Source organism: Xiphophorus couchianus, chromosome 8 (genome assembly GCF_001444195.1).
Source record: "Xiphophorus couchianus chromosome 8, X_couchianus-1.0, whole genome shotgun sequence".
NCBI classification, from domain to species: Eukaryota; Metazoa; Chordata; class Actinopteri; order Cyprinodontiformes; family Poeciliidae; genus Xiphophorus; species Xiphophorus couchianus.
The window spans coordinates 6446113-6470320 of NC_040235.1; the positions used below are offsets into that span (position 1 = coordinate 6446113).

Genomic DNA, 24208 nt, shown 5'->3' on the forward strand with positions numbered 1-24208 from the left:
ACAAAAAATGACATTTGAATCCAAGACGAATTTATGAATATATGAGTTGACAGAAACAAAAAAATGTCCAGTGATTGAGAAAAACTGTTGTAAATTTAAAGAAATCTGAATGATAAATGAAAGTAAAAAATCAAGAGAGAAACAAAACATCCTGAGATTCATTGTGAATCTTTGACTGGAAACAGAAAAAACAACAAGTTGATCCAGTTATAATCCAGGAATAATCCCAGGGTTGTGTAGAAGAGTTTAACCAAAAAACAGTTTGGATCCATGAAAATATGTTTCTGAATGAAACACATGTAGAGACTGAACTATCTTTTAATCAGTGAGAGATTTTCTAGCAGGATGAAAATCTTTAGACTCTTTAGACTCAACTCAGCACAGAAACACTGAGGAACCATAACTGGGCCAGAACCCAAATCCAGGAATCAGAGGTTCAGTGAATGTGGTGTTGAAGGTGTGGAGGAGGATCAGTGAGTCAGAGGAAACTCTGTAGAAGGACAGAATGCCAGCAGGACAGTCCACATACACTGCTACTCTGTTAGAGTCAGAGGAGGAGGAGAGACGAGTTTTTATCTTATTGTGCCAGACAGAGTAACCATCATAATCAGAGTATCTCAGACTCCAGGAATGATCATTCCTTTCAAACAAACAGTCATCACTGCTTCCTTTCCTCCTGATTCTTCTGTAACTCACTGATATATTAACTCTTCCTCTCCACTCAACCTCCCAGTAACAGCGACCAGTCAGACCAGTTCTACACAGCAGCTGAGGCCAGTAATCAAATCTGTCTGGATGATCAGGATATGACTGAAGCTCCTTCACACATGTCACCTTCCTGTTGTCTTCAGACAGTTTGAGTTCTCTGTTCACTGTGTTTGTGTCGATGGTGAGTTGACAGGAATCTGATGGAGAGAACAAACACAATCCAGCTGCAGTTATTGATCATTTATTGACACTTTGATGATGACTCCTGAATGAGTGATGTGACAGTTTGAAGATGGTTGAATGTGAGCTGCTTTGTTGTCATGAATCAGATGAAAAACACACTTACACTTCCTCAGACCTGGTGTCAAGAATTGGACTCCAGCAGGCTCCACCCTGAAAGGAGGAGGGGGGTCAGACCATCAGTCTCTTTCAGCACTTCCTCTACCAACCAACACCACCAGGTGGCGCTGCACACATTTACAATAAGACCCAGAAGAAGAAGCAGCATCCTGAAACCAGCAGCTGCAGTAATGGGTTGTAAAAGTAATCCTCCCTCCACTGCAGAAGTTCTGGATGAGCTGATCTTGTCTTTTTTATCTTTCTTAGTAAATTTATCAGAACTTTGGATCTGAACGAGTTCCTCTACTCTCATTTTTACTTTTTCTACTTTTTTTTCACCATTCACTGCAATTCTTCCCTCCTTCTGGAAAACAAGGGATTTATTTTATTCCCTGATTGCTTTCATACGTTTGATCATTTTCCAGATGTCGCCTCCTGGTGGAGATCAAACTGTCAAATAGATAAAGCTACTAAACGTCTTGATCTCTTTGCCTTATGAATAGTTTTATTCACTTTTTCATGTGTTTTATATTTTAACCCACAACTTCATTAAAGTTGAAAGGTTTGCTTAAAATCTGAAGTTATTTATTTCACTCTGAGAACTTTTAAACATCCATCTGACACCATGGAGCTGCTTTTCTTCTCATCTTTGCTTCTGGGGGCTGATTGGTCTGAAGCTCCATCCAATATTGTTTTAATGTCTTTTCTATCCTCAGTAAATCATCATAGAAATCTAATTGCTGAACTCCTTAGACTCCTGAACGAGTGATGTGACAGTTTGAAGATGGTTGAATCAGAATAAATTCATTATTATTTCAGTTCCTATTTAGCTCCATGCACTCCACACGTTCTTAGTCAGAAGAATATTCCACAATCAGCTGAAATCTTCCTAGACACTAGAGTTAAATCAAGGACTGATCCATTTCCTGGATCAACATGTTTTTGTCTCTTTCCATCATTCAAACATCATCAGTTCGTTCCCTCTAAATGTTCTTCTGCTGCTCTTTCAGTTACTTTCAGTGTTCTGTTTCCATCCCATTGTTTTCCATATGCATTAAAGTTACCACATGTTACTGATAATAATAGTTACATCTTTACTGATCAGGTCCTCTACTTATTTTTCTGAATGTAGATGATCATTTCTAGATGTTGCTCATCCTCCTCTTGTTCCTTTCTTCCTGTCACTGAAACATTTAAACTTGATCTAAAATCTATATTTGCTCTCAGCCATGTCTCTTTATTACCAAATATTAGCGACTGTCAAACAAAGTCACTGATCAGCTGAATAGGAGAATCATTGTTGAAGCTCCAGCTGATCAAAACTTCAATCCAAGCTGCAGTTAAGATGATTTTATTTTCCTCAATATCATCAAAATTCAAAGGCAGAACATCAGTGGATATCAGATATTTGTGTCCAAAAGCAGAATTAAAACCAGATCTGCAGGTTTAAACAGTGATCAAAGACAAAAACATACTAGCTTGAAGCGGTCAGTAAAAAGTAAACCTCCCCCATCACCCACTGACTAAAGTCAGCAGGTGAGCAACAGGTGATCTATAATCACTAATAACACCATGTGATCCCGCGCTACGCCTATCCACAACACCAATACTGTCTGATTTGTGATGTAATTCATCTGCATATTTTTAACTTCCTGTCCATCAGCCAATCAGCTTCTTGTATTTCCTCAGTAGATCCATCAGTGGAAGCCCCGCCCAGCCCATGATGCTCCTGGTTTGTGAAGACAGAGAGACAAACTGAACTCTGATAGGAAACAGTTTCAAACTGATTTTCTCTCTCCAACCTCTTGGTTCCACATGGAGCTATATTTGGCCCCCTGCTGCTCTGACTACCATGTCATTGTGGTTCCAGTAGATGGGTCGGTTTCCCAGGATCATTCAGTACCATGTGAAAGATTACTACAATTTTTAATTGGATGTAGTTTGCAAACTTACAGAGCCAAAATTACCAGCAGTATTTATAATTTAACTGTAATAAATACAACCCAAATACTGAATTAGCATTATAAATTTAAGCTTCAAACTAAATGTTTCCCAGCAGACTGACTAAAGACATTTCTCCCTCTTCCTCCTCTATCAGACCTTCTCTGCTCCTGCAGCAGGTTCCTCCATACCTGAGAGCTTCCAGTCTCCAGTGTGGATCCTTCAGTCCAGCCGACAGCAGCTTCACTCCTGAGTCTCCTGGATGATTGTAGCTCAGGTCCAACTCTTTCAGATGGGAGGGGTTGGAGGTCAGAGCTGAGGCCAGAGAAGCACAGCCTTCCTCTGAGACCAAACAGCCTGATAAGCTGCAGACACACAATTCATCACATGATGAGAACATGAGAACATTGAGGTAGAACCCAAGGTCTGAACTGGTTATTTTAACATGAGGCAAACACTCAAGAAATGTTATTAATTATGATATTATCATGAAAATGGTAATAAAACTTTACTTCATTCTGTAGGTAATAAAAATCTAAATTTTTCATTTGTAAAATGGATGAGAAATTCTAACAACTGGTTGGAGGAAGAATCTGCAATAATGCTTCTTTGTACACTGAGGATGCAGCAATCTGTCAAGTGTCCAGCGTTACACTAACAGTTAAAGCCTGATCCCCACCTTTCTACATTCCTCTCTTCTTGGTTCTTTCAGCCTGGAGTAAATGAAAACCAGCTGAGTTTACGTGTCAAGACTTAGCATGATTAGCATCATCACAGTCAGACATTTACTGATATTGGAGCCAAATGTGTGTATTTTTGGTTTTGGTCACTAGATGGGGCCGTCGACTCCAGTATATGAACCAAGAGGTCACAGGTAGTTGAGAGGTGTTGATTCCGGAAGGGCATACAAGTTTTTGACCGCTGTGGCGGAGTCATTGTTAATACTGCTCCCATGTATCTTGTAATAAATGTATATTGATCACATATGGTTCATCTGATTGGAACAAATTTGGACAACAAGAAGATCTCTGGGGATTGACTTTACACGCGATCAACAGGTACAACGTTAGCCGCTCAGAGCGTCATAACAAGCAGCAATGAGTCAACGCTTAACTAGTGCAGTATTAAACTGGCACTTACAACTGATGTTATAATCTGCTACTGACATAAAATTTACATAATCTCTTATAGCAGCTAATGGACAGAAATCTGGTTTCACCAGGATTGAGAACATTTTACCTGAGAGTTCCCAGGTTGCAGTTTGGACTTTTCAGTCCAGCAGAGAGAAGCTTCACTCCTGAATCCTGCAGGTTGTTGTTACTCAGGTCCAGTTCTCTGAGACTGGAGGACTGGGAGCTGAGAACTGAGGACAGAGATTCACAGCTTCTCTCTGAGAGGTTACAGTCACTCAGTCTGAGGAGACAGAGAGAAACATCTGTTATTAATCCGTCAAATGTATGTGTTACTTTCCAGTCAACAATTTTCTTCTTGGACTTATTGTGCTTATACATGCATGCATTTCCCTCCTTAGATCTCCTCTTTCCTTCACACTGTGCAGCAACAAATCCTGTAGTGTGGAACTATAAAGCTCTGAGACTGAATGGGGAAGTTTGCATGTTGCGGTGGAAAATTACCTCATTGGTGAAGAGTGTTAAAATGCATCAAAACAACGAATCTAATATGATATTTAAAAAACAAGCACTTGGCGGAGTTTGGATACATCGAGGGTCTGTCGTGTTCTGTCTTGTCTGTGTATTTAATTAGAGTTTTCTGTGTCCCCTAGTCTTTGTGTTGTCCTGTCTTCCCCTTGATTGTTTCCCAGGTGCGTCTCGTTTCTGTGATTACCCTCCCGTGTATTTAATGTCACCTGTGTCCCAGCGTCTCTGTCGGGTCCTCGTCTCGTTTGACTTAGTCTGTCGTCTATGTATCCAGTCCGTCTCGTCCGTTGTTTTTACGGTTGCTACCGCCGTCGAGCCCTGGTTTCCGCTCGGCCGTGCTGCCCGTTATTTTGGACTATGTTTCTGGATATTCATCATTAAAAAACCATCATCTCTCACTTTACCTGGGTCTACAGCGTCTGCCTCACCATCTCTACACCGCACCCCATGACAGAAGGACCCGACCAGACTGAACGGTGAGGCTCGCTTTTTTATGGACCCAGCAGGATTACTTAAAACTGTAGAGGACTATGTCGAGGAGGTGGTAAAGCCTTACTCCGCCCGTCACCGCCTGAACATAGCCACACGCTTGGTGATCATGCTGGACGAATGGATCCCGCGACTTCCGCATCTGGGGCTGGCGGAGTTGCAACAGGAGGCAGAGAGGGAGTGCCTGACGGCGGCTGCCGTGCTGTAAGTTAACCCTCTGCCTCCCAATCTGCACAGTCTCTCCGCCAGCCCAGACCCAGCTCCAGCATCTCCGGGACCAGCACTTCCAGCTGCCGTTGCAGCCGGCGCACCCGAAGCCGTCGCAGCTGGCCCCGAGGCTTCGTCCCGGCTCTCCTCCGCAGCCGGCGCCGAGGCTTCGCTCTGGACTTCCTCCCGAGACCCCGACTCCCTGCGTTCCGACCGAGACCCCGACTCTCTGCGTTCTTTCCGAGACCCCGACTCTCTGCGTTCTTTCCGAGACCCTGACTCTCTGCGTTCTTTCCGAGACCCAGACCCCCAGCGTTCCCCCCGAGACCGAGACCCCCAGCGTTCCTCCCGAGACCCAGACCCTCTGTGTTCCTCCCGAGGCCCAGACCCTCTGTGTTCCTCCCGAGGCCCAGACCCTCTGCGTTCCTCCCGAGACCCTGGCCCTCAGCATTCCTCCTGAGACTCCCAGTGTTCCTTCCGAGACCCAGACCCTCTGCGTTCCTCCCGAGACCCAGACCATCTGCGTTCCTCCCGAGACCCAGACCCTCTGCGTTTCTCCCGAGACCCAGACCCTCAGCATTCCTCCTGAGACCCAGACGCCCTGCGTTCCATCTGAGACCCCGACTCTATCATTTCCTCCCAAGACCCAGACCCCCTGCGTTCAAACTGAGACCCCCTGTGCTCCGACCGAGACCCCGACTCTCTGTGCTCCACCAGAGACCCTGCCTCGGGGGGCTCGTCGTCACCGTCTGTGTGTGGCCCCCGGGACTCCTCATCGCCGCCTCCAGCGCCGCGGACGGCCGCCGGACCGCCTCCGTGGTTCCCGCCTCCAGCGCCGCGGACGGCCGCCAGACCGCCTCCGTGGTTCCCACCTCCGCCCACCCTGTGGGTAGTTTTTTGTTTGTTTTTGGACTCTTGGCCCTTTCTGTGCCTCCGCCCACTCCGTTGGGTTGTTTTTTGTTATTTTGGACTCTGGCCCGCTGTCCAGCGCCCCTCCACCCACCCTTGTTGTGTTTTTTTGTTTTGTTTTTTTTGGGCGTCTGGTAGCCGCCCTTGAGGGGGGGGGTACTATCATGTTCTGTGTTGTCTGTGTATTTAATTAGAGTTTTCTGTGTCCCCGAGTCTTTGTGTTGTCCTGTCTTCCCCTTGATTGTTTCCCAGGTGCGTCTCGTTTCTGTGATTACCCTCCCGTGTATTTATTGTCACCTGTGTCCCAGCGTCTCTGTCGGGTCCTCGTCTCGTTTGACTTAGTCTGTCGTCTGTGTATCCAGTCCGTCTCGTCCGTTGTTTTTACGGTTGCTACCAGCGTCGAGCCCTGGTTTCTGCTCGGCCGTGCTGCCCGTTATTTTGGACTGTGTTTCTGGATATTCATCATTAAAAAACCATCATCTCTCACTTTACCTGGGTCTACAGCATCTGCCTCACCATCTCTACACCGCACCCCATGACAGGGTCAATGCAGGAACAAAATGACATCCAGAGCGGCAGGTAAAGCAGCTCAACTACCAACACTCACCCAGATTAGCGTCACGGTCAGAAAGCTAAACAAACAACCAGAAAAATAATTCAAGTCTTCAAGCTGGAGGTGAAAGACTTTGGTTCTGCTCTCACTGTTGAACCGCCGCTATTCACTACTGGTAGTAATATTTCACAGATGTAGCACCGCTCAACCTTCACCTTCAGTGAATCTCACACTGGTTAAAGCTGCAGCAGGTAACATAAACAACAATGGCAACAACAACAAAAAAAAATCACATATTAAAACTTTCCCTATGCCTAAACATAAGAAATAATTTATGAAAAAATAAATAAATATTAATCGATCTTCTCTCCTTCCTCCTGTGTTCTGCAGAATTAATCCGCTCAGTCAGAACCAGCCAATCAGAACCAGCATTAATCAGCTAGCTGCTCTCAGGAAGTTTGGATTCAGTAACTTAAGATTGTTTATTTTGATGCAACCTGCATTTGACTTTGAATGAATGTTTCCCTCTTTTACTAGACATTATTTGATATAATAAGTGTTATTAGATTTATGCGACTCATGTATAAGTTATGGTACAGAGAACCTTACTCTGTAAGAGAACATTTAACCAGTTAAACAACAGGTTAAATGTTGAACTGGTTGCAGGTTTTTCAGTTGTTCTTTTGACTGAGTAGCTGCTGTATTGTACCTGCGAGTATGAGGGGTTGGAGGTCAGAGCTGAGGCCAGATAAGCACAGCCTTCCTCTGAGACCAAACAGCCTGATAAGCTGCAGACACACAATTCATCACATGATGAGAACATTGAGGTAGAACCCAAGGTCTGAACTGGATATTTTCACGAGAGGAAAACACACAAGAAACTGGTGCTTAACTTGTTAATAAAAGAAAATAGTAATAAAACTGTATTTCCTTTAGTAGGTAATGAAAATCAACATTTCCCACATGATGATTGAGAACGCCTGAAAACTGTTTGTTGGAAAGATCTGCAATAATGATCCTTTGTTCAATAGGATGCAGCAATCTGTCAAGTACGAAGAGTTACACTATCAGTCAAAGCCTGACCTCCACTTTTCTTGAGATTTAGCATGGTTAACCATGTCACAGTCAGACATCTATTACTATAATATTATAACAAATAATAATTACATCGTCTTTGAAAGCAGGTAAACGACAGAAGTCTGGTTTCACCAGGATTGAGAACATTTTACCTGAGAGTTCCCAGGTTGCAGTTTGGACTCTTCAGTCCAGCAGAGAGAAGCTTCACTCCTGAATCCTGCAGGTTGTTGTTACTCAGGTCCAGTTCTCTGAGACTGGAGGACTGGGAGCTGAGAACTGAGGACAGAGCTTCACAGCTTCTCTCTGAGAGGTTACAGTCACTCAGTCTGAGGAGACAGAGAGAAAAATCTGTTATTAATCCATCAAATGTATGTGTTACTTTCCAGTCAACAATTTTCTTCTTGGACTTATTGTGCTTATACGTGCATGCATTTCCCTCCTTAGATCTCCTCTTTCCTTCACACTGCGCAGCAACAAATCCTGTAGTGTGGAACTATAAAGCTCTGAGACTGAATGGGGAAGTTTGCATGTTGCGGTGGAAAATTACCTCATTGGTGAAGAGTGTTAAAATGCATCAAAACAACGAATCTAATATGACATTTAAAAAACAAGCAGTTGTAACCATTAGGTGTCGCACTCTCCATAGACTGAGCCTCCATAAAAGGGAAGCTAGAAGGTGGTGGCCAAGTGTTAATTTCCTGTTTTACCAATACTGTTTGCTGGCTTTGGTGGGTTGGAGGAAAACAGTTTTAAAGTGATTCTCTTAAGTAAATTATGCTGATGTGGTGTTTTTATACAGGGCTGCATTGTTAATGTTGTTCCGGTGGTAGCGTTAACTGGGCGTGTGGTTGTTCGACACCGCAGGTCAACTTAAACATTAGTCTCTTTTAATCAGAATGAATTGTATGTTTTTTATATTGTTTTTACCTGGTATGGTTGCACCAGATCTGCTACACCAAGTTTGATCTTAGTGTTCTGGTTTGTGTGATGAAGGTATGCAGCATTTTTTTTAATGTGGTTTAGATTGACTTGATTAAAATGATTCAATAAGCATTTAGCAATTTTTGTGTTTTTGTTTTTACAGTGTTGGCACTGCTTCTTTTAGAGTTTGTTTTTTGTTAGTCCGCTCAGTTAGGATTGTTTGTCTCTTCTTAGTACTTGTGAGGGTGGGCTAACAACTTTTTATTTGTTTTGTTTGTTTCGTCCTCTGTTTGTTTTTGGGTCACTTCCCTGAATATCAATATCCTATGTCTCTGTTAATCTTAAATAGTTGACACCTGATCTTGTTTGGTGTGATCCCCAGTTTGCAGTGAACATTGTTGTGGTTCATGCGGGTTTGTCCACGTGAAGTGATTAAATTTGGGTAGAACATTATCAGATTGACAAACGAACAGATAAAGTTAATGGGGAATCCTTTTATGTGTGTAACAATAAATGATGTTAATAATTAACTTCGTTCTGGTTGTTGTTTATTGCCCTTCAGCTTGGCAGAACTATAACATTTGGCTACATTGAGGCTCAATGTAGGAACAAAATGACATCCAGAGCAGCAGGTAAAGCAGCTCAACTACCAACACTCACCCAGATTAGCATCATGGTCAGAAAGCTAAACAAATAACCAGAAAAACAATTCAAGTCTTCAAGCTGGAGGTGAAAGACGTTGGTTCTGCTCTTGATGTTGAACCGCCGCTATTCACTACTGGTAGTAATATTTCACAGACGTAGCGCCGCTCAACCTCCACCTGCAGTGAATCTCACACTGCTTAAAGCTGCAGCAGGAAACGGAAACAACAATGGCAACAACAAAATTCTTATAGTAAAACTTTCGCTATGCCCAAACATGAGATAATTTATGAAAAAACAAATAAATAATAATTGATCTCCTCTCCATCCTCCTGTGTTCTGCAGAATTACTCTGCTCAGTCAGAACCAGCATTAATCAGCTTGCTGCTCTCAGGAAGTTTGGATTCAGTAACTTAGGATTGTTTATTTTGATGCAACCTGTATTTTACTTTGAATGAATGTTTCCCTCTTTTACTAGACATTATTTGACATAATAAGTGTTATTAGATTTATTTGACTCATGTATAATTTATGGTACAGAGAACCTTACTCTGTAAGAGAACATTTAACCAGTTAAACAACAGGTTAAATGTTGAACTGGTTGCAGGTTTTTCAGTTGTTCTTTTGACTGAGTAGCTGCTGTATTGTGTCTGCAGGTATGTTGTATGTTTACGTTAATTAAGAGAATTTATTACCAGATAATTTTTAAATTTTGCCACATCACATAGCATCATTTATACCTAACGCAACAAATAAACACTCAATCCAGATGATCGGCAAAGATTGGTGATCAGCAGACATTGACCTCATGGCTGATCGGTATCAGAATCAGCAGCAATAAACCTGATCAGAGCTTCCAGAACTAATACATTTTATTTTGGTTATGTTGGTGAAAATGTTGGTTTTATACTCAGCAACAATTGTTGCTGATGGAAAACTGCATAGTCTGAATTACACAAATATGGCGTATTTATACATATATAAAATAAAATAAAAAAATATGACATGCACAACCTATTATAATAAAGAATGGTTACAAGAATGTTCAGAAATATTTTAAATACATAAAGATTTAATTCCATGTCCTGCAGATGTCATTGTCTCAATTACAGAGGATAATAACAGGTTTGTGACAGACATTTATGTCCAGCGTCACACAGGAAGTAAAGAGGTCTGGTCATGTGACCTTTCACACTGGATACATGAAATAGAGCTTAGAGTAGCCACACCATTATTTTATTTTAAAACTTTAAGCAGCTGCCAAAAGTCAAAACAATTCATTTAAAGCTTCCAGAAGTTAGAAAAAATTTATGGCAACAATTTTACGGTTGGGATTAAACCACAGTAATAATTTGATTTATTTAACTGTCATAAGAGACAGAAGTGTTTTCAGAATGTCAAGTTATATTTTCACCATGTCATTCATTTATCAATGACTAAATATTTCAATTGGAAACTACAGTACATATTTAGCTTCAAACTAAATGTTTCCCAGCAGACTGACTAAAGACATTTCTCCCTCTTCCTCCTCTATCAGACCTTCTCTGCTCCTGCAGCAGGTTCCTCCATACCTGAGAGCTTCCAGTCTCCAGTGTGGATCCTTCAGTCCAGCCGACAGCAGCTTCACTCCTGAGTCTCCTGGATGATTGTAGCTCAGGTCCAACTCTTTCAGATGGGAGGGGTTGGAGGTCAGAGCTGAGGCCAGAGAAGCACAGCCTTCCTCTGAGACCAAACAGCCTGATAAGCTGCAGACACACAATTCATCACATGATGAGAACATGAGAACATTGAGGTAGAACCAAAGGTCTGAACTGGTTATTTTAACATGAGGCAAACACTCAAGAAATTATATTAATTATGATATCAATATCATGAAATGGTAATAAAACGTCATTCTGTAGGTAATAAAAATAAAAATTTGTAATTTGTAAAATGGATGAGAAAGTCTAACAACTGGTTGGAGGAAGAATCTGCAATGATGCTTCTTTGTAAACTGAGGATGCAGCAATCTGTCAAGTGTCCAGCGTTACACTAACAGTTAAAGCCTGATCCCCACCTTTCTACATTCCTCTCTTCTTGGTTCTTTCAGCCTGGAGTAAATGAAAACCAGCTGAGTTTATGTGTCAAGACTTAGCATGATTAGCCTCATCACAGTCAGACATCTTTCATTTTAATAATCTACTATTGAAATAACATTTACATCATCTATAGCAGGAGGTAATGGAGAGAAATCTGGTTTCACCAGGATTGAGAACATTTTACCTGAGAGTTTCCAGGTTGCAGTTTGGACTCTTCAGTCCAGCAGAGAGAAGCTTCACTCCTGAATCCTGCAGGTTGTTGTTACTCAGGTCCAGTTCTCTGAGACTGGAGGACTGGGAGCTGAGAACTGAGGACAGAGCTTCACAGCTTCTCTCTGAGAGGTTACAGCCACTCAGTCTGAGGAGACAGAGAAAGAACTCTGTTACTAAGCAATTCTTCAAAATTTTATTGTTTTCCGAACAATATTTTTCAGAAAACTTTATTTTACTAGGGCTGTTGTAAACAAATATTTTAGTAATCGAGTAATCTATCAATTATTCTTATGATTAATCGAGTAATCGGATAAAAAATGATAAAATAAAATATTAGTAAATCTGGGATAACTTCGGTGTTACTATCGCCTATCAATACCAGTCCAGTTTTTTATTTTTGAGCTTCCCTAATAGTTACTTTTCTGTAGTTTAGAAAATTAACCTATAACAATAGCAGTTCACTTTCTACGTAAGTTAACCGGAAGAAAAGTTATACAAAGATCTGAAATTCTATTAAATTTAATAATGAAGAGGCAGGCTCACAAATATGCTTAGAAAAATGTCTATACTCCAGCTTTTAGTTTATGTATTCATCTTCAGTCAGTTTAATAGATGAATTCTCACCTTGCCCCATACATGCGAAGCTTTGGGGATGAGAATGCAGGAAATGTTGCTTGGAGTGGGGGGTCTTGAGGTGGTCGGGGTGCAAACGAACGTAAGATGGGGTGGAGAGGAGGAAATAGACCAGGGGACGAAAGTAAGAACGGGGGAGCAATACGGAATATTCACATGCCCTTTATCTGTCACACTCATAAACTTATCTACCTGCCATGTACCACCACGATGCGCTCCGCCACCCATTTGTTGAGACCATGATGACATGAAATTTATTGTGCGGTTCATCCGTAAAGTTTTACTTACACTGCAAGCATCAACTACTCAGCCACCCGACGTGTTCAGTCTATCCGCTCAACTGTATAAATACTTCCGCAATGCTCTTCCCGCTGTTCGCTCTGAATCAACAGTTCCGGGAGGAGAAAGGCTGCCGTACTCGAGGCATCACTCCAGTCATTTTAAAGATGATTATTGGTCCCCCGAAAACGATGAAAGCCCAGGTATAAATATCAATCAATAAAATACCCACAGGCCGAACTTGAAAATTGGACAATATGCCGCTAACACTTAGCATTCGTCAACAACTCAGAGGCGGAAGTCAGAGCTACATGTAAGACAAATAATGTTATGGCCGGAACATGGTGGGCTAAATAATAAAACATAAATTAACGAAGCTTCGACGCAGGTAAATTTTCATAGAGGGATTTTAATAATCAAGGTACTCAAATCATTCCAGGAATCTTTCAACCTTATATTTTACACCTATTTATGTTGCCTTTAGTTGTTAACTGGTTCATTGTATAGTCCTCCAGTCTTAAAGGACAGAACAACAGGCAACAAGGAGGCTGGAAAGAGAATTATACAATTTCATAAGGAACTAAGTGAATCATATTTCAATTTTAACATAAAGAGGAGGTCTTTTACTACTTGAATATGTAACATTATGTCCAGCTGCTGAAGGAAGTTTGTCTCCCTGACCCCTCAGTTTGACACTTTGAAGAGACAATGCACTGATAAATAAACTGAAACATGAATATATATTTACCTCATCAATAATAGATTTCTATCAAAATAAATGAAGTAACAATCTGTGTGCTTACATAACTTTGTTGGAGGCTTTAACCACTGGCAGCAGCCTCAGAAGAACCTCCTCTGAAGCAGAGTATTTCTTCAGGTCAAATACATCCAGATCTTTTCCTGATGACACTAAGATGAAACCCAGAGCTGACCACTGAGCAGGAGACAGTTTATCTGTGGAGAGACTTCCTGAACTCAGAGACTGTTGGATCTCCTCCACTAGAGAACGATCATTCAGTTCATTCAGACAGTGGAACAGATTGATGCTTTTCTCTGCAGACACATTCTCACTGATCTTCTCCTTGATGTACTGAACTGTTTCCTGATTGTTCTGTGAGCTACTTTGTGTTTGTGTCAGCAGACCTTTTAGGAGTCTCTGATTGATTGGGAGTGAAAGTCCAAGGAGGAAGCGGAGGAACAAGTCAAGGTGTCCATTTGGACTCTGTAAGGCCTGATTAACAGCTCTCTGATGGAGAGAAATTATTTTAGGCTTATTAAACAATAAAAAATCCTTAGATGTTTGTTTTGCTTCCATGAGGTTGACACCAGAGTTGATGAAGGTCCGATGAACATGAAGAGCAGCCAGAAACTCCTGAACACTCAGATGGACGAAGCAGAACACCTTGTCCTGGTACAGACCTCTCTCCTCTTTAAAGATCTGTGTGAACACTCCTGAGTACACTGAGGCTGCTCTGATATTGATGCCACACTCTGTCAGGTCTGATTCATAGAAAATCAGGTTTCCTTTCTGCAGCTGATCAAAAGCCAGTTTTCCCAGAGACTCAATCATCTTCCTGCTCTCTGGACTCAAGTGTGGATCTGTTTCAGCTCCTCCATCATACTTGACCTTCTTCACTTTGGTCTGAACAACAAGGAAGAGGATGTACATCTCAGTAATTGTTCTGGGCAGCTCTCCTCCCTCTCTGGTCTCCAACACATCCTCCAGAACTGTAGTAGTGATCCAGCAGAAGACTGGGATGTGGCACATGATGTGGAGGCTTCGTGATGTCTTCATGTGGGAGATGATTCTGCTGGCCTGTTGCTTATCTCTGAATCTCTTCCTGAAGTACTCCTCCTTCTGTGGGTCATTGAACCCTCTGACCTCTGATACCATGCCAACACACTGAGGAGGGATCTGACTGGCTGCTGCAGGTCGTGTGGTTATCCAGAGGAGAGCAGAGGGAAGCAGTTTCCCCCTGATGAGGTTTGTCAGCAGAACATCCACTGAGGTGGACTCTGTAGCATCAGTCAGGATCTCCTTGTTGTGGAAGTCCAGAGGAAGTCGACTCTCATCCAGACCATCAAAGATGAACAGAACCTGGAAGTGTTCAAAGCTGCAGATTTCTTTGGTTTCACTAAAGAAATAATGAACAAGTTCCACCAAGCTGAACTTTTTCTCTTTCAGCACATTCAGCTCTCTGAAGGTGAATGGAAATATGAACTGGATGTTCTGGTGGGCTTTGTCTTCAGCCCAGTCCAGAGTGAACTTCTGTGTTAGGACTGTTTTCCCAATGCCAGCCACTCCCTTTGTCATCACTGTTCTGATTGGTTGATCTCTTCCAGGTGGGACTTTAAAGATGTCTTCTTGTCTGATTGTTGTTTCTGGTCTGTCTGGTTTCCTGGATGCTGTTTCAATCTGTCTGACCTCATGTTCATCATTGACCCCTCCAGTCTCTCCCTCTGTGATGTAGAGCTCTGTGTAGATCTGGTTCAGAAGGGTTGGACTTCCTGCTTTAGCAATCCCCTCAAACACAGACTGGAACTTCTTCTTCAAACAAAATTTAAGTTGTTGTTGACAAACTGCAGCAAATTGTTCTAATAACACAAAATGTAAAATCAGTAACTAAACAATATTATTTTCTGAAGATGATGTTAATAAATGTGATTCCATCTCTTCAAACATCAGTAAATGTGTGATTTATCCATCAGGTTAAATCTTTGTAGAAATCCTCTTACTGCTCTGCAGACGGTCAGCCAGCTCCTCCTGCTTCATCCTCCTCAGGAAGTTTAGTGTGATCTTCATCAGTGCCTCTCTGCTGCTTCTCCTCTGCTCTTCATCCTCACCGTCCAACACATCATCATCCTCTCTCTGACTCTCTGAACATTCTGTGTCATCAGGACTCAGAACCTTCTGAATCTTCTTCAGCTCATTTTTCACAAATGTGACAATATTGTCCTCCAGCAGCTGCAACAGAATAATAGATGTAGGAAACATCAGACTGAAATGATGGAGCCAAAAACCAGATGGACAATGAACAGACTCGCTTTCCTCTGATCTACAAAGACCAGCATGGAGATGAATGTGAACAGAACCCATAGAAAAGTATTTGTTGCACATATACACACCATAAATATGGAGTCCCGCTGTATTTGATGCTGCTGAGCAGATGGACCACTGGGAACCTCTGAGCTCTGCTGGTCCACTCTGTGGAGGAACCAGGAACAATGAGGAAGTCAAGAAATATTCATCCACCAGTTATAAATTAAATCATCAAAAGTTTCACAATAAAAGCTGTTAAAACAGATCATCACATGAACACAATGAAGAAAAGTAACACAACAATCACTCAATAGACATTTTAAAAAGTTGGTGCTGAACTTGGACTTCAGACAGTCCACAGTGTCAGCAGATCTGATACTGGTGGAGACATTTTCCCAGAGCTTGGGAAGAGTGTATGTGAAGGCTCTTTCCACATAGATCCATCAGGTTCAAATGACTAGATCTGAGGTCATGGGGAGATGGAGGTCATCTGAGATATGTGGATAAAAGTCTATGTGGGATCCTCTAATGGATGTTGTGAGAATTTTAAAAATGGATCCTATAGATTCCTGGAAGCCAATGAGCTCACATTGTATCTGTCCACACATAGACAATCTGAATGTAAAGGTCCATGAAGCGATACCTTAATGTGAGCAGTGAATCAAATGATCCAAGTAGATTTAAAGATTTAATGTTACTGCTGATCCCACCAAGAACCAGCAGAACCTTTGATGGTCCAGATCAGCTCAGGTTGGTTGAGTTCCAGCAGATCTTGCCTACCACATCATGAAGCTTTCCTTCCCTGCCTGTGGGAAATACTGTATGTCCCACATGGAGCATATTAGTCTGACATGGAGCCAGATAGCAGCAGAACATCATCATCATCACCCCAGAGATTAATATATAAAGGTGCTTTCATTAGAACAGTTGGTTTCTGTAGGTAATGGATCAAACCTCTGTAATTATAACTGGAAATATTTGAGTTCTCACTGGTTCATTTTCCACAGATACAGCCATTAGAAACAGCTCACTTCTCTGATGATGGAGGTCCAGGAGAATTAAAGTCAGTGCGATAATTTCTTGATTCATCACTTTTACAGGACACACAGCTGGGTTCTGGTTGTGGCTGTATTCACTGATGGATCCTGATAGAAAAACATCTACTATAAACTTTCTGTGGAGGTTTCATTTAAAGATTATTTCTATTTTGATTCATTGTAAAATAAAAAGGTGTGAGACACAACAGAACCACACAGATCATCAACTTCATGTTCTAAATGATTCCCATCAGAACCAGTTCAATCCTCCAACACGTTCCTGATCATTGATCCTCCTAAATAATGTTCAGCCTTGTTTAAAGAGCAGAAATATGTTTCTGAGATTTTGGTGATGTTTGAAATAGGAATCACAAAATCCATGTAAACGTTTTTCATTCAACATTAATCATTCAACATTAATCATAGGTTAATACAAATATTAACCTAGACATTAAATTCACTTCTGCTTTTTTGTTTGTGTGTTAAGAATATATGATTAAATAAATGTGCCTGTTTCATCTGGAAAAATGAAGAAAACAGAATAAAATGCAGTTAAATGTTTATGGTTCAAAGGTCATGTTAACATAATAGTTTATGTGTCCTGATTGAGGATTTTCCTTGTTCTTTCCATTTTATATTTTAGAGGTTACAGCAGAAAAGTGAGCTTATTCTGGTTAGATATTTTGTTTCCTGTTATTCATCAGCAGTAACTTCTCTTTTTGTTGGCCTCTAGGGAGGAGTATCACTACATGATTAATTGTTTATTCGATATCAGGGAAACATCTGGAAATCAGACCAGATTTCTAGATTTCTGTTAACTAGATGGACCTGGAGAAACTATGGGTAGAGAATGTGGATCTAAACGGACCTGATTAATACTCCAAAGATCTTTCATTAATTTACCACTAATTCAGTTGTACTTCATTGCAGTCACTGGAGACTGTAGTAGCCAGTATTAAACTGGCTGTAATAGCCAATAGTTATAGTTAAGTAATAGTTAAGCGTTGATCCATTGCTACATTTTTAAGATGTGCTGAGTGGCTCATGTTATACCTGTTGATTGCATGTAAAGTCAATCCCAGAGATCTTCTTTGTTGTTCAAATTCCGAATTTATTCCAGTCAGATGAAACCACTTGTGAACAAAATCCAATTAATCCAGTATACACAGCAACAGCATTAACAATGACTCTGCCATACCAGTCAAAAACTTGTATGCCCTTCTGGGTTCAACACCTGTCAACTACCTGTCACCTCTTGGCTCATATTCTGGAGGCCACACCCCCATCTAGTGACTAAAATCCCCAAAATACACATTTGGCTCCTATTCACTGGCCCCTAATTGGCATAACAAACATATATGCCAATTCCCACAACAATGATAATACAGGAGAAAATATGTGACACAAATGTGACATTAACACATTAATTTAGACACCATATAACATGCAACGTTTGGAAATTGGTCTCTCAATAATATTGGACTTATTCTTCAGCTTTACTGACCTCACGAAACCATAACCATCTGGAAACATTTCCAAAACCTTGCCAAGATGCCAAGATCCTCAAAGTGCAGAAGGATCCATTATGACCACAATATCTCCAACAGCAAGAGTTTTCCACCTCTAATTCTATTTCTGCTTTTCTTGAAGCAAAGGTAAATATTCTCGAACCCATCTCTTCCAAAACAGGTGAGCCAAGTATTGTACCTGTTTTCATGGTCTTTTTCCATACTGATCCTCCCGCTTTAATGTTCCATGGGGAAGTGAAGGCTTTCCTCGGAGCAAGAGCAGATGATTGGCGGTAAGTGGCTCCAGATCATTTGGATCATCTAAGAGGGTTGTAATACGGCGATCGTTAAAGATGGCTTCTGCTTCACACAATTCTGTACTCAGCCCTTTATCAAGAGTTGGCTGACGCAGCACTAAGTTGAGTACTTTTCTCACCAGATGAATCATTCGTTCCCAAACACTACCAAAATGGGAAGCAGCAGGTAGATTAAAAATCCAATTAATTTCCACCTGTACTAAAAATGACTTTATTGTGTCCTTGTTTAGCTTAACAATAGCTTATTTCAGTTTTCTCAGCACCATTACAAAGTTTGTTGCATTATCAGACCATAAATCTCTTCTGCTGATAAATCTCCTCAATGCGGTGATGCAGGAATCTGTATCAAGTGTAGCTGCAGTCTCCAAATGGATGGTTCGAATTGCCAGGCAGGTAAACAAAACACCATATCTCCTGCAATGTGTTCTTCCTATTTTAACTTCAAATGGCCCAAAATAATCAACCTTAGTCGGTCTGAGTCTGGCTGTGCAGTGCAAAAGGGGCTTCTGTTTGACTACTGCAAAATTGTTTGGTAAACAGAAATCCATTGATTTGAATGGCAGGTTCAAGCAATACTTTCCATCATGTATTGCTGCAGACGTTTCCATAATATTGAGAAACCTTTGGTCTTCTCTTGACATTTCTTGTTTATCAGCTGATCCTTCACAGAAATAATGCTTCACAATTCCTGCTATTGTGGCCTCACTGCAGACAGCCAAGACATAATCCTTTTCTTCTCAACAGAAAGACTTTATCCTTGTGAAGATTTCATTTAAATTTGTTGCATTCTTCTAGTGGGTGAGGTTCTGAACAACAAGCCCAGCAGCCATCACTTCCTCTAGCTGCAGCATGTTGCTGATCAACCTCTCCTGAACCACTCACAGATGTCACAGTGCTGGCCACTACATTCCCTTTGGATTTAATCCCAGCTTGTTGCTGGGATTAAAGCTTGTTGCTTTAATCCAGTTTGATGGGTTGATGACTGGTGGATGCTGTACAGAATCACATACATCAGAGTTCCTCAAAGTCCAAAAAGGGCAGATTTTTGACAGCATACCAGACAGTTTAATACTGCACTCGTTAAGCATTGATCCGTTGCTGCTTTTTAATGACGCGCTGAGTGGCTAACTTTGTACCTGTTGATCGCGTGTAAAGTCAATCCCAGAGATCAAATTCTGAATTTATTCCAGTCAGATGAACTATTTGTGAACAAATCCATTTATTCCATGATACATGGCAACAGCGTTAACAATAACTCCACCACAGTGGTCAAAAACTTGTATGGCCTTCTGGGTTCAACACCTGTCAGCTCTTGGTTCATATACTGGAGTTCATAGTCCCATCTAGTTACCAAAAACCCAAAATACACAAATTTGGCTCCTATAGAGACCATTGAAGTCCATGATACAATGTTCCTAAGTTGATTATTGGACCATGTAAGCATGGAGACATCAATGTCATTGATGTCTGACATATTAAAAGAAAATAACATAATATTTAGTATAATTTTCCAATTACAACAGAACCCAACAGAACTTGGTATCATCACATGGCCACAATAATAGATATAAACTGAACAGTTACAGCAGTTAGAAACAGCTCACCTCTCTGATGGTGGAGATCCAGGAGATTTAAAGTCAATGATCTCATCCTTTGACCTGTCGCTCTTAAAGGACACACAGCTGGGTTCTGGTTCTGGTTCTGGTTTGAGTCTCTGATGGATCCTGACAGAAACATGATGATTAAAACTTAATCAGCAAAGAGGAGCAGCAGCAGCTTCATCACCACGTCTGTTCTGGCCTGATATAGTGAACGCTGTGTGAAAAGGGCTGTGGACAGTTAGAGATGGTGACCTCACCTCTGACCTTTGCTCTGGGGCTCATCTTCCCCACACAGAGTGGTTTTAGAGGGAGGGACTCCCTCCTCTCTGTCCTCACACTGATCCATGCTGCTGAATTCACATCAGCTCACACACACTTTCTACCTTCACCTGCAGAGGAAACACACATCATTCATCTGCACATCAACTCTGATCATCCTTTACATCATTAGAGCTGGAAAAAGATCAGCTGCTCCTCCTCTGATTGGCTCTTCTTCTCTGCTTCATATCAGTGTCAGGTGAATGCAGTCAGACAGCAGAGAGGCAGAGGAAGCTGCCATCAGCTGCTGCACTTCTACTATCAGTCCACTAGATGGAGACATGGAGCAACATTTACATTCACTGATTCAACCTGAATAACAGGAAGTATTTTAGTTAGTTAATTATTAATCTCTACAAGTGGATTATCTGCTGCATCAAAGATGACCGATTTAATATTCTGACTGAATTGAACACATTTCAACAGTACTATTTTATAATAATAATATACATTAACATTTTAATTTTAAAAAAAGCAACAAGACACTGTTGTTTCTGAGTTTAACAGTGGAGACCAGAGTTTGATTCCAGGAAATGAAATCATGAAGCAGTTTGTTCAGAGAAGAAAACAAAGAAACATCAGCTGTTCATCATTCCAGTTCTAAATAATCTAATAATCCTCCAGATTAACCTTCAAACAGCAGAGATGAAACTTTCAACTGAAATCAGAAGTGAACATGTTTTCTAAACATCAGAGAGCAAAACCTAGCAGGAAAGTTCCTAAAGTCAAAGTTCAAGAAGGAAAAAATCAAACTTACAATTTGTGCAAATGGTCCAAAGATTTGATAAAGAGAATCTGAACAACAAACTGAGACTCAACTGAACCACAGCAGAACCAGACTGGTACCACACCTACACAGAGATGTGAGGGAACAGAACTGAACTTTTACCTGACTTGAATAACTCAAGAGTTCAAAGTCAAGGTGTGATAAACGTTGTATAACTGATTATGTGGTGTACAGAATCAGTTATGTATACCATCTGTTTTGTAGTTTCTTCTTTGAGAACAGTAGAACCAGGAAGTGGGAGGTCTGCAATGAAATCAGAGGCAGGTTGATAAATCTCCATGAGGAAGCAAAGAAGTTCTGATGAAAATGTTTCATAATTTCTTCATGAGGAGAAATGAGCCCAGAGAAAAGAACAGCTGGTTGCTTCTTGTTGCAGTAACTGATCTGACTATAAATACAAACAGAAAGTAAACATAAAATTTTTTAACAATCTAAACTGTAGTTCTTAATATCACCACACTACTAAAACCACATGTTTTCGTAGTGGTTTTAGTACTACGTGTTTTAGTTTTAGGTGGCAGCTTGTTCCAGACTCATTATTTACACATGCAGCTGTTTTCCAGCTGTTCTCCACAGCTTGAGGGAGGGGGGATGTTTGGGAGGAGAGAACCTGAACATTCAACCTCCAGGTTTCACAGCTGGATTCTGACCTCAGCAGCTGGAACAATGACACAGATGAAACCAGTGACTCCTGAAAAATGGGATGTTTGGATCTGAGCAGGTCTGCAGATTCCACTGACTGGGATTTATTCAGAAAATGTCTCAGAGCTGAGAAGAGCTGAGCTTCTTTAGACTGAATGCTGGGAAATCTGCCCTCCTCCCATTCAGTGATGTTCAGGCTCCGAACTTTAAAAACTAAAATCAGTTGGAAACATCAGGAATTTGGTCCATTAAGAGAAGTAATAATAAATGTAAACATTACTGCTGTTAATTGAGTAAAGTCTGTTTCTACTAAGAACTGTGAGCGTTTCCTCCAGTTTGTGTTCGGCTTTAATCTCCTACAGGAAACCAAATCTCTACATCTGGACTGGAGTCGCCATGGCAACAACTTTCCAAATTTAAGGATAGTGGATTGAGACCGCATGAAAGCTGATGAGTTGTTTTTATTTAGTGTTGCTCTTTATAGCAAAAGTGATTAGGTATGTTGTTTGAAGCAACAATCTTTAGTTTAAATTATAACTTTATGTTATTGGCAAATCAACAAAAAAACTCTTCAGTTAAAGGGAAAATACTGTATGGAGGAATAAACGTGCCTCAATCAAGATATAAATAATTATTCATATCATAGTTGTCACCTTAAACAGATTAGCTAACAAAGCTAACATCTTGTATTCCACATATGTAAAGATTTTAATTTTTAGATAATAAATATGTAGAAAATTATATCTTTATATATCTTTATGGGGTGACTGTGGCTGTTTGGTAGAGTAGTCGTCTTGCGATCGGAAGGTTGTAGGTTCGATTCCAGCTTGCTCCTGCCACATGTCGATGTGCCTCTGGGCAAGGCACTTAACCCCAAATTGCCTACCGATCTGTGTATCGGTGTATAAATGTGTGCGTGCTTGTGAGTGCGACTGGGTGAATGTGACTCTAGTGTAAAGCGCTTTGAGTGGTCAAAAATGACTGGAAAAGCGCTATATAAGTTCAGTCCATTTACCATTTATGTCAGTTTTATTTTCTACAACATAGTATTAGGTCCACACTAAGAAAAACATAGAAAAATAAAATTACAAAATAAGTGTTCTCATGTGTGTGACATAATCTTGGTGAGCCAGACTAAAATAAGAGATAAAATAAGCATTCTGAGACAACCTACCTGAAAACCAAACCTAAATATGAGAAGAAAGTCGACATGGAGTAAGTACTGGATGAGATCATTGGGGAACCCAGAGCTCATCAAAATGTCCCACTATCTAAAGTGCAATGAACCGGCAGGTGAAGGATTCAGTGGACAGACCTGCATCCCATAACATAATGCAAATACATTATTATTATTACGTAATAATATATACACCACAAAATGAGTTCATTATAGACTTTATACATTGTCAATGATCTTCTGATTCAACTAAATAATACAATTTTAAAGTACGCACTGTGAGTAGTATTTTACCTTAACATGTGTTGTGGTCACTACAGTGGACAGATATTTTCTTATGTGTATATATGTTTTTTTGTTATAAATGCACACAGACCACTAAAGTGAACATTAGTGCATCATACAATACACTGCCATCTACTGGCCATCCACCTAAAGTACAAGAAAATTTAGTTAAATCCAACTATGGCAAACAGACAAAATAATGCTGGACAAATCAGTAATATCCAGTATCTCCTTCTCCTGTATGTAAAGTAATCCCTAAAGATAATAATACTGATGTATTATCCAAATAACAACTTTGTATTTGGAGACAATTACAACTAATCACTTTTCCACTAGAGTGGACATCGTACATCAGTGGCAATATTTTTGCAGGCATTGATATCATTACTGTGACTATAGTTCTACAAACTGTACCATTTCCAGCAAGTATTTTGGCTGTGAAAGCATGGACCTATATTTTAGTTTTTAACTTGAAGATTTTGAAAGGAAAAAATTTCCATTGTTTCCATTAAGAAGTAAAGTTTTTATACTTTGCTGGCCAGTGGCAGGAGTAGTGACAGAGATGAGGATGATGAAGAACCTTTGGACACTGAGGTAAATCAAGATGTTGAGGGACATGAAATAACTGAAGATGCAGCAAATGACAGAATACAAACCAGTATGAATGTCAAACAAGAAAAGAAAATGTGGCCTTAGCAGAACAGGAACTGGAGACATTTCCAGGAATGAATATGGAAACTCGTCATACCTCAGACACCCAAGGTCAAGAATGTATTGATCATCAGAGCAGGTCTTCATCTTGACATGATATTAAGTGTTTTTTTTACTTCATGGAGACGATGAATCTTT

At 40.7% G+C, this 24208-nt stretch overlaps 2 protein-coding genes across 2 annotated transcripts in view; both read right to left on the bottom strand.

The window, feature by feature from the left end:
• The window catches only part of LOC114149750 (protein NLRC5-like), a 1536511-nt gene that overhangs the window by 967844 nt on the left and 544459 nt on the right, over positions 1-24208 (bottom strand). The gene's annotated exons all lie outside the window — the stretch shown is intronic.
• LOC114149757 (NACHT, LRR and PYD domains-containing protein 12-like) overlaps positions 301-24208 on the bottom strand; it is a 46137-nt gene continuing 22229 nt past the window's right edge. Inside the window, exons 10-14 of the mRNA XM_028025827.1 lie at positions 11707-11880; positions 7564-7592; positions 3180-3324; positions 1055-1101; positions 301-905 (exon numbers count right to left, since the gene is read on the bottom strand). Of these exons, the coding sequence (XP_027881628.1) occupies positions 376-905; positions 1055-1101; positions 3180-3324; positions 7564-7592; positions 11707-11880 (925 nt within the window). The 3' untranslated portion in view covers positions 301-375. The remainder of the gene's footprint in view (positions 906-1054; positions 1102-3179; positions 3325-7563; positions 7593-11706; positions 11881-24208) is intronic.